At 56.5% G+C, this 11,120-nt stretch overlaps 1 protein-coding gene across 1 annotated transcript; it reads left to right on the top strand.

Annotated features, from left to right (window-relative positions):
* Positions 1-375: 375 nt before the first annotated feature.
* EPS8L3 (EPS8 like 3) lies at positions 376-10,850 on the top strand. The gene is given in 18 exon segments (XM_021690290.1): positions 376-406; positions 542-606; positions 1,976-2,134; positions 2,420-2,569; positions 2,703-2,758; positions 3,155-3,291; positions 3,351-3,475; positions 3,690-3,810; positions 3,901-3,962; positions 4,216-4,290; positions 4,635-4,783; positions 7,948-8,029; positions 8,287-8,321; positions 8,904-9,012; positions 9,223-9,351; positions 9,840-9,928; positions 10,436-10,567; positions 10,847-10,850. Coding segments are annotated over 18 exon segments (1,710 nt in total).
* The last annotated feature ends 270 nt before the right edge of the window (positions 10,851-11,120 follow it).

Below are 11,120 nucleotides of genomic sequence, written 5' to 3'. Positions count from 1 at the left end.
TCCAGGCCCCAGGACAGGATATGTTCCCAGGTGCCTGTCTACACAGCTTTCCCGAGCCCAGGGGAATGAGCCTTTCTGACCAAATAATGGGAGGCCAGGAGTCTACCTTGAGGCCTCCCTGGCCCAGCCAAAATGGGGCTCCTCGGAGGAAGGCCAGGCTGCAGGATGGTTCCAGAAAGGCCCCTGGAGCCAGAAGTTTTGGGTCTGGTCCTGGAGGCCCCAGGTCAGACCCTGGCCCAAACCTCAGGACCGAGTGAGGGATGAGCTGCAAGAGCACGTCTCCTGCCCGGTCCTGCCCTGGTATTTTTCTCCCCAGCCCTGATAGCTGTCTCTCTGGTTCAGTGTCAGTTCGAGGAGTCATCTAACCGTGGCAGCATGTCCCGGCCCAGCAGCAGAGCCATTTACCGTGAGCTCCCCCTCTGGTCCCCTCTCCCCTCCCCTCCCCGAAACCCCTGTCCTCACTGACCAACCCCCTCCCGTAACTGTCTGTCCCCCCCCATCTGTTCCTCCATCTCCATCCCCTTGCTTTGCACCCCTGCAGTGTACCGGAAGGAGTACTTGCAGAAGGTCTCCTCCGAGCCCACCTGTCTGCAGCACAGGGTGGAGGTGAGTAACCCTGGGGAACTGCTCTTTGCCCAGGATCTGGCATGGCAGCGGGAGGACGGCCCGCATGAGGACGGTGGTCCCTGCAAGGACCTGCGAGCAGAGCCCTGTCTCGGCGGGGAGAGGTCTGGGCTGGAGTCCCCAGGGCAGGCATGCGCCCCTGGGGGCTGGAAAGAAGGTTCCAGCCCTGCCTCGGCAAATGGCACTGGCACTGTGAGATCTAGTCACCCGCCGGGCTGTTGGCACTACAGGGCGAGCGCAGGCTGGAAGGGTGTTGTGGGGAAGAGCAGACACCTGATCAGGCTGAAGCACCTGGGGCAGACAGCAGATTTCGGCTCCCAGGGAGAAGAAGCAGGGAGGGACACAGGGACAGTGGTCTGGAGGCTCACGGGGCAGCAGGGATGCCGCCCCCCCAGAGCCTGCCAGGTGGGTTGGGGCCAGGAGTCCTGGGCCTCATGACAGAGGCGGGGGGTCGAACTGGCTCCATTCAGGCCTGGTGGATGAGAGCAAGAGGAGATGTGTCCCGGATGCACGTGAGGTCAGGGGCCCCAGAATATGTAGGCAGCGTGAACTCCCAGAGAGGCACTGAGGCCTGGACAGAGAGCAGGGCGGGGGCGTCAGGAGCAGGAAGCAATGGCTGCCCCCCAACAAGGGCCTGGAGGGAGGGCAAGGGGTGGGGCTGTGGCTTGTGAAGGTGGCATTTGGATGGGAGAAGGGAGGGGTCTCCTTGAGGAAGGAGAATAACAGCAAAAACCTGCCAGGATCGTCAGACTAGCAGTGGGCAAGGCTCTGAGTGAGACCGAGATGACTATGGCCCTCATCGGGCAAGACTCAGAGAGGGAGCTCTTGATCTTCCTGGGAGACTGGGAAGGGATAGACTAGCAGAAGTGGGAAAAGCATTCTGGGTATGGGGAGCAGCATGAGCCAAGGCAGGGAGGCAGGACTGTTCAGTCAGTGAGGAGAAGGATCAGGCTGGGATGGTGGATTCCCAAAGGGGTCAAAGAAAGCCAGGGACAGAATCTGAGGGTCCTATATCCCACCCAGAGGAGTTCTGACTTTATTTGTTGGGTTATTAGGGCCCACATCTACCTCCACACAGCCCCCTCTGCTGGCCTGGACTGTTAAGGGCCATGACATCCTTCTTCCAGAGTCCTAAACCCTCGCATGCAGCTCATCAGAGCCTGACTCGGGGGCCCTATCCTAGCTCAACTGCTCCTGGCCTCCCATTGGCCACTGAAGGCTGCTCTATGGGGATGGCCTGGGACCTCCCCGGCAAGGAGGCCAGGAACACGTCCTCCTCCTCTGCTGTCTTTCCCCCACCCCTGCCCACTACCACCTGCGTGCCCCCTCTCCAATCCTCCTTTCCCCTCAGCACCTGATGACATGTAAGCTGGGGACTCAGAAAGTCCAGGAACCCAAGGATGCCCTGAGGAAGCTGCAGGAGATGGATGCTCAGGGCCGGGTGTGGAGCCAAGACTTGCTCCTGCAGGCCAAAGATGGCAGGCTCCAGCTGCTGGACATCGAGACAAAGGTCAGCCCCCCCTGGACTCTGCAGTGGGTCACAGCTAACATGGGTTGTGGATAGCCAGCACCAGGCATGGACTCACCCCTCCTGTGCCCCAAACATAGGCCACCTGTCCCCATATACAGTATGCACCCAGGCCTAGGGAGGGCTGGGGGACAGAGGCACCGGGGTCAGGGAAGACGACACCCCTGCCCCAAGCCACGAGGCGAGCTGGGGCGGCCCAGGTTCGGGGTTCCCAGCAGCCACCGTGGCACTCAGTGACCTCACGGCCGAACTCTCCTTCTGGCCCAGGAGGAGCTGGACTCTTACCGCCTGGACAGCATCCAGGCCGTGGACACGGCGCTGAACTCCTGCTCCTACAGCTCCGTCCTGTCCGTCACGGTGCAGGATTCGGGCCTGCCAGCCACCAGCATTCTGCTCTTCCAGTGCCAGGAAGTGGGGGTGAGGGACCAGGGGCAGGGTTGGGGAGGGAGTGGGCATAGTGTCCAATGACAATCACTCTCCCCCCAGCACCCCCCCCCACCAACACACACACACACACACACAGAGCCTGCCTGATTGCTGCTTCCTCCAGGCAGAGCAACTAAAGACCTGCCTGCAGAAGGCCCTGGAAGAGGGGCAAGAGCAAAGGTAGGCAGTCTGGGTCCCAGCCCACCTGCAGGACCTCAGAGCCTGGGCCTGGGTGGGCCAGGCCCTGGCCCCACTCCTGGGGGAGCCCAGGAGCCTGTGGCCCAACCAACCTGGGCCTGGAACTGGGGAGGGACCAGGCTGGGGCTAGGATGCAGATGGGCATGAGGGAGGAGATGGGACTGGGCCCAGGAAACACTGGAGACTGTCCCCGGAGACTGACATGGGACCGAGAGGGCCTAGGGGGCATGAAAGTGAGGCAGGCTGGAGTGCAGCTGGAGACCAGGGAGCAGGGCAGGTGGATCTCCTGGAGAGGGGTGGTGATATCCCTTGATCCTGGGGCAGAGCCTCCATCCCAAGGAGGCTGTCAAAGCTGTGTCCCCATCATGTGCTCAGCAGACCCCAATCTGCCCGTCACCCCAGCCAAGACAGATGGAGGGGGCCTCCTCTGGAAAGGTCATTCTCCAAGGAGCAGGTACCCCCACCAGAGCAGGGGCCTCCTCCAAAACAGCCCTACTGGACGACCCCAGAGCACAGTAAGTGTGGGGCATGAGGGCAGGTGGAAAGGAAGCTTTGGATCAAAGATCAAAAAAAGGCTCTGGGCCATTGTCCCCTTCCACTGTAGGCACACCACACAACTTCAGTGTCCGAGAACAAAGCACCTTCACTCTGCCTCCTCCAAGGCGGCCCCCATCCCCCAAGAACCCAGAGAGGGACGAGGTAACCATAGTTTGTCTTGAGCTGGCGGAGGTTCTCTGGGCCTGGTCCCAGGATGGCCAAGGCAGGCCCGGGACTGAGGAGGGACAGGGAGGCTTGATCAGACTCTGGGCTGGGCCTGAGGCTCTAGTTGGAGGTGGGGAAGGGTCGGGGATGGGGGGGGCTTCCAGGGTGGGCCCAGCTGCCCACTCAAGGGTACGGGTTGTTTGGGGTCCAGGAGATACTAAGCCATGTCCTTAGCGACATCGAGCTGTTTGCGGGAAAGCTGAAGGAGGCCCAGGCAATGAACAGTCATAAGAAGAAGAGACTGGGGAAGAAAAAGGGCAAGGATCAGTGGGGTGAGTGCTGAGGGCTACAGGGGAGGGGAGAGAGGTGGGGACGTGGTCTTGGGATGATCTACAACCCACCACCTTCGCCCTCCCCTGTAGTGATAACACGGGCCCAGTATATCGATTGCTTCCAGAAGATCAAGTACAGCTTCAACCTCCTAGTATGTGACCCCTCACAAGTTCCATAGCCCTCCCCTCATCCCACCCCAGTAACTGCCTCCTCTCTGGTCTCGTGGACACCCCCAAGTCCTTTCCTTCTCTAGCTTCTCCCCGTGGAACCTGCCCTCCTCCTCTTGGGACTTTTGGAGAGTACCAGGCTCCCACCCAAGGCCCTGAACAAATGTAGTGTCCTGGGGTCCTGGTGAAGGTGGGGAAGGGTGAAGGGTAGTAGCACATAGCGCCCTGTGTCCCCAGGGGAAGCTGGCCATCTGGCTGCAGGAGAGGAACGCCCCTGAGTTCGTGCACATCCTCTTCCAACTTGTAGACTCCGTGAGTTTGGGGACAACAGGGTGATGAAGAGGGACAGGCTGAAGTTAAGATAGAGCAGAGGCCGGGGCGGAAGTCAGGCGGCAGAGGGAGGCTGTGGGGTCTGCGCTTTGCTCACCACAATACAACCTCCTCGTTGACTCCAAAACACCACCCCTGCTGTGTACAGAACCCCTCAACAGGAGAGATGGGCTGGGGTCGGTCCGAGGATGCCAGGGATCCAAGGGAGACAGGAAGGAGCAGCAGGCCTGAGGCAATGTGGGAAGCCAGGAATTCCGGGCCCCTTCCCACTCCTGTTTGGCCCTGGGAGAGCCTCAGCTTTCTGACGCCTTCCGTCCCTCCCCTAGATCCTGGCGCAGTGCCCTGAGCCTGGCCTAGCAGCCCAAGTGATCTCGCCCCTCCTAACCCCCAAAGCCATCGACCTGCTGCAGTCCTGCCTCAGCCCGGCTGAGAGTGACTTCTGGAAGAAGCTGGGTGTGGCCTGGACCACCAGCCGGTGAGTGAGGACAAGGCCGGAACTGAACCAGGCCAAGGGGCATGGGGGCACCGGGCAGGACGTTGGAGACGGCAGGCTCTCGGTTGTCACAAACCAGAAATAACTCAAAACAGATCCAGGGGGACTCTACATGGAATTCCCAACTTTTTATTAGACTAAACACAAACGATTAAAAAAAAAAAAACCCGACCAAAATGGCCGCTCACCATCACCCCCACCACTGAAGGAAAAAAGGACAATTCTTCCCAAGAAAGCAGAGTTGGCAACCTGCTATTAAAATATTTTCTCATGTTGGTCAAGGACAAAGTGAAAACTTTGTTTCAATCCAGCCAGAACTTAAGGATTGCTGACGGAAGCGATGCTAATGTAACATCACTAAGACTTGGCAACCAATGGGCCAAGGGGTGGAGAGAGAAAGAGGTATTCCGTGTGGCCGTGAGATGGGCCACAGCACAATCAGGCCTGGCTGGGGAGGCCGCGGGGAGTGAGCGGGAGGTGGGACCAGCTGGGGGTGCGCCGAGCTGGAGCTGGGGCATCAGTGAAACATTCCCCAGGTACAACCCCCTCCCCCACCGGAACTCAGGAGAGAGGTCCCAGCTGGCCCGTGGGTTTGAGAACAGTCAGCACAAAAGTGACATCTGGGGGGCGCCTGGGTGGCTCAGTCGGTTAAGCATCTGCCTTCGGCTCAGGTTGTGATCCCAGGGTCCTGGAATCGAGTCCCGCATCGGGCTCCCTGCTCAGCGGGGAGCCTGCTTCTCCCTCTCCCTCTGCCTGCCTCTCCCCCTGCTTGTGCTCGTGCTGTCTTTCTCTCTGTGTGTCAAATAAATAAATAAAATCTTTAAAAAAAAAAAAAAAAAGGTGACATCTGGAGCCACCTAGAGGCAAGGGCTCTGGAGGGAGCCCCAAGAACTCACTTAAGCCAGCGAGGCCTGCACCATCCTGGGGGAGAGGAAGGAAGGGACACTTCCACGGGTTGGTGGCAAAAGGGGGAAAGGGTCAAGGAGGCCAAGAGAAATTCCAGAGAGTTGAAAGGAGAAACAAAAAAGCAGGGGCGTGAAAACCAGGAGAAAAGAGGGTTTTAGAAAGAGAAAGAGAGAGGGGGCCTGGGTGGCTCAGTTGGTTAAGCGACTGCCTTCGGCTCAGGTCATGATCCTGGAGTCCCAGGATCGGGTCCCACATGGGGCTCCCTGCTCAGCAGGGAGTCTGCTTCTCCCTCTGATCCTCCTCCCTCTCATGCTCTCTCTCTCTGTCTCATTCTCTCTCTCAAATAAATAAATAAAATCTTTAAAAAAAAAAAAAAAGAAAGAGAGAGAGTCGACCATGAAATCAGCCCAGTTGTGCTAGTGAGTCTCCTGCCTAATGGGCAGCCCTTCCCTGTGCAGCCTCGTTAGAAGAATTTTTGCCCGATTCATCTAAAGACATGAATTACGATTCAATGTAATCTATTGATTTCATTGTGGTAGAACATACATAAGATAAGATTTACCATTTTAAAGTGTATGATTCGATAGCATTAGGTACGTTCGCACTGTTGTGCAACCATCTCCACTGTTTCCAGAACTTTTTTCATCGTGCCAAACAGAAACTCTGTACCCATTAAACAATTAGTTAAACAGAACTCTGTACCCATTCCTCCCTCTCCCCAGTCCCTGGTAATTTCTATTCTCTTTTCTGTCCCTGTTTATTATTTCAAATATAAAATGAAGTCAAATGTGCCCTAAAATGTTTTCCAATTTCTTAAAATAACCAAAAATCAGTGAATGAATGAATGGAGAGATAATACAGAAAAGAGACTAACCAAAAAGATGTAAAAGCCCTCAAAAGAGTTGAGTGTTGGCAAATTATACTCAGGTGATTTGCTTTTAGGCAAATTGACTGGAAGTTATAAATAGCACTAAATGCTGTGGTAATCCAGAAGCATTTAGACCCTACAAGGCCATTGTATTTGGCAATTGGGAGATTATCGGGACTTTCGAAGGACAAATTTCTTTCTTTTTTTTTTTTTTTAGATTTTATTTATTTGAGAGAGAGCATGAGAGACAGAGAGAGAGAGAGAGCACACAAGCAGGGGGGAAGGGCAGAGGGAGAGGGAGAAAGCAGACTCCCCCTGAGCAGGAAGCCCGATATGGGACTCTGAGGGGCTCCATCTGAGGACCCTGGGACCATGACCTGAGCTGAAGGTAGACGCTTAACCGACTGAGCCACCCAGGTGTCCCCAAGAACAAGTTTCGAGAGGTAAAAATCAGGTTGCAAAAAATAAGGAAAGACCCAGGGTTAAGAAAATGTAGGCAGGACATATAAACACGTTCTCAGAATAGAGAAGGTTCTAGAATGACTGTCTAAAAGGAGTATTAACAGGATCAAGAGAAGACTTGAGCATGTTTTTAGGGTAAAGAAAGGGAACCAATTAAAAAGATTCTGAAGACAGAGTGATGTGTTTGTTCCTGCTGAGCAGATATTTATTAGCTGCCTCCAATGCCCTACCCACGGTACTCAGGGTGCAGTCACGGGGCTCCCTAGAGTAAGAAACCCAGACACGGGGGAAGCATTACTGGGAGAGAGGCAGTACTCCGGGGCCTGGTGAGGAAGGGAGGGACTTCCTCAAGGGGAGTGGGGATTCCCCGGGAGAAGATTCCTAGCAGAACAAGCCTGGATGCCACAAACAGCCCTGCCCTTCCTACAGTGGGGGTGCAGCGGGGCCGGGGGAGGGGGGAGGCTGGGAAGCAAGTAGCAGCCCCCACCCTAGACTCAACCACAACAGCTTCTGTGATGCAAGGTGAGTCCCACCCACGAGTGAGCTCAAAAGAAAGAGAGAGCTGCCAAGAAATGAAACACAGGTCAGAGAAGCCCTGCCTGAGACCCCGAGGGGGGTCTTCCAGCCCCGACAGTCTGTGGTTCCACCCCTTTGATCCAAACCCCCAGTCCGGAGTTGCTGTATCTGCACTTCAGGGCAGGGATGAGGCCGGGCCACAGATACCCTCACAGTGGGAGGTGTGCATGTTTCACTGCGTGCCCCTGTATGAGTGTCTGGGGCCTTTCATCCGTGCTCACGGGCCATGTCCTCCCTTCCCTAGAAGACCCCGAGGCTGGGCCCCGTCATCTCCTCCCTCGCCACACCCAGCAGCCCGGCACGGAGCGGACTCAGCTTTGTTCTCTCTCCCCAGGGCCGACTGGACAGGCATTGAGCCCCTGCCCTACCAACCCACATTCTATGATGGTTGGCAGCTTCCAGAACCCTCCAACCAGGTAAGGGGAGCTTCGCAAAGAGCCCTGCTCAAAGCCCTGGTCTCTGGGCTACTTTCTGCCCTCTCAGTCCAAACCACGGTCACATGACACCTACGTGGTGGGTGGGGTAACGGAGGGACCCAGATCTGCGTGGTGGCCAGGCAGGGGAGGGGATATGAGGCAGGTGTGTGCAAGTGGGGCTGTGGTCTGATACCCCGGCTCCCCCCCACCATGTTGGCTGACTCCCTGCTCCTGCTCTCTCTGTTTTTTCCCTACAGGCACCCTCAGGACAGCAGAACTCTACTTCCCTCCGGTACGCCCTGGGCTTAGTCGGGACTGCATGATTCTGGGGAGGCCGGGGCGGGACTGACCCAGTGGATCTGTGGATTCTACAACTCAGACTCTCTGGGCTCACATTTAGCCAGTCACGTGCCTCCCCTACCTTGGGTGAAAAAGCAGTGTTTTACCTTCCCAGACTCCAGTCCTTCTCGTCATACTACCTGTATCTCGACATACTACCTGATTTCCCAGAGCGCAGGTATAAAGCACTCAGAGGAGAGCTCAGACATAGAAACGTCCACTGCTAACAGAGTCTTCAGAAATCAGTGACATTTCAGACCCCTCCTGCCTGCAGGAACCCCCACCCCAATCCCCGCCTTACGTTGACCTGCCATTAAACCCTGTGGCAGCCAAACAGTCACCACCAGACTCCAGGCAGGAGATATCTGGGTCTCTGGGGCTGGGACAGGGACTCAGTCTCTGAGGCTCCATTCTCCAGCCATCCTGACTCTGTGTGTGGTCGGGGGTGGGGGGGAAGCTCTGGGTTAGGGAGCACCTCCTACTTTGCTCAAGAGGAGACACAACATGGCCCTCAGCCTGGGAATCCTAACCACGTGCCCTCCAGCCCCAGACCTGTCAAGCCAGCCCTGAAAATGCAAGTCCTATATGAGTTTGAAGCCAGGAACCCACAGGAACTGACTGTGGCCCAGGGAGAGGTGCTGGAGGTGAGACATGGGCTTGAGCCTAGAAAAGGAGGTGGTGGTTGGTGGGAGCCATAGGCAGCCTGGCGTTGGTGGTCTGGGTATGGGGCTGCTGGGGTGGGTGGCCTAGATAGGGAGAAGAAGGGTGGGGGAGGGCAGGAAGGAAGAATGCCTTGGTGGGGGGTGTGGGGTGTGGACAGAGGCTTGGGTGACTGAGGTAGTGACTCTTGGCAGGTCCTGGACCAGAGCAAGCGGTGGTGGCTGGTGAAGAATGAGAAGGGACAGAGCGGCTACATTCCCAGCAACATCCTAGAGCCCCTACAGTCGGGGGCCTCTGGGAGCCAGAACCAGTCGCCTTCTTGGGTAGCACCCAGCCTAGACTATCCAGAAGACCTAAGTCAGGGGTGGGAGCGGGAAGGATTCAATGACAAGTGGAGGAGATAGACCTGGTTCAAGTTCATCTGTATCACCACAGGGTTACTATGTGCCAAGTTTATCATGGGGCCAGAGCAGAGAATAAGCCTTGTCCCCACCAGATAAGTGAACCATGGAGTGAGATAAGTCTTGGCAGGAACCCAGAGCAGGGGCCTGGATGATGGGGGCTGTGGGTAGAAAGGAGAAGAGGGGCGCCAGGGTGGCTTGGTAGGTTAAGCATCTTCCTTCGGCTCAGGTCATGATCCCAGGGTCCTGGGATCGAGCCCCGCATTGTGCTCCCTGCTTAGCGGGGAGTCTTCTTCTCCCTCTCCCACTCCCCCTGGTTGTGTTCCCTCTCTCGCTGTCTCTCTGTCAAATAAATAAATAAAATCTTAAAAAAAAAAAAGAAATGAGATGCGATGGCTTCTTACCCCCAGCTCCCCTGATTCTGGGCTCCAATGCTTCGACTTAGCTCAACGCCTGAGGAGGTTGCAGCCTGGCTGCAGGCCGAGAACTTCTCCACCGCGTAAGTGCCTAGCCCCAGAGGGCGTGTTGGGAGAACCTCTTCGAAGGACTCCGATAATAGCCAAGGAAAACCAGAGACCCAGAACATGCGGGGGACAGAAGAGACCCACAGTGCCCCCCTCTGCTGAGTTAGAGAGAGCAGGAGAACGGGTGTGTCCATGCCTGTGCAAGAACACTGAATGAGGAGCCTCTGCCTGGAGGAAGAGAGCAGGATCCCCTGAGAACTCGGGAAGAACTTCAGCTGCCAGCCAACCCTCCCCACCACAAAATTCTCTCCCAGGGCATTTCTCAGTTCAAACCCAGGAGTCCTGAGCTTGGTTTAAGCCAACATGCCTATCTGACTCCTTCACCTCCAGATACCCTATTCCCTGAATTCTCCTGTAACCCCAGCCTCCAAGCCCAAACAGCCCCCCATCCGTCCGATACTCCAGAATATACCACGCCCCGAATACGCAGGCCCAAGTTCTTCCGCTCTCCTGCTGATAGATCCTGCTGTTCTCGTTCCCAGCACGGTGAGGAGCCTCGGGTTCTTCACAGGGAGCCAGGTGCTTCACATGAGACCCGGGGAGCTACAGATGCTGTGTCCACAGGAGGCCCCACGGGTCCTGGTGTGGTTAGAAGCCGTAGAAGGATGCTGGGGGTGAGGACACCCTGGGCCCCTGACCCGCACAGGAAATGCTGGATGCTCCCCAGGGTGGGAGGGAGAATGCCAGGTGGACAAGCCCGCAGGCTTCCATTCCATTCCATTCCATTCCAGTCCAGTCCTGGGCTAGAACGGGGTGCGACAGGTACTGGGTACAGGAAATCCCCCCCAGAGGCTTGACTTCACGTGCTCAGGCATGCAAGCCCAGGCATGCCGTGAGCCTCCAAGCCGATTGTCGACATGACCCGCCTCACCTCAATCCTTTTCTTTCCTCAGATGAGTCATTAGGCACCAACCCAGACACTTCGGAGATCAAGACCCTCCCACAACAAGCAAGATGGCAGATCTGATACTCCTTGGAGCCCTGAAAAATCCGCTCTCGGGTCCCCAGTTTGCAGCGAACCCCACACCCCAGCTCGCACAGCAAAGAGGATGAGGAAGCCCAGAGGTTGAGACCAACGGTGCCCCTTCTCACTGTGTTGGGAGCCCTCCCCAGTTATCACCTATTTATTGTATCTCTTTCCTAAGCCTGGAGCACTTAATCTGTCAG

Source organism: Neomonachus schauinslandi, chromosome 4, assembly GCF_002201575.2.
Source record: "Neomonachus schauinslandi chromosome 4, ASM220157v2, whole genome shotgun sequence".
Classification (NCBI taxonomy): domain Eukaryota; kingdom Metazoa; phylum Chordata; class Mammalia; order Carnivora; family Phocidae; genus Neomonachus; species Neomonachus schauinslandi.
This window is presented reverse-complemented; position numbering and strand designations above follow the sequence as displayed.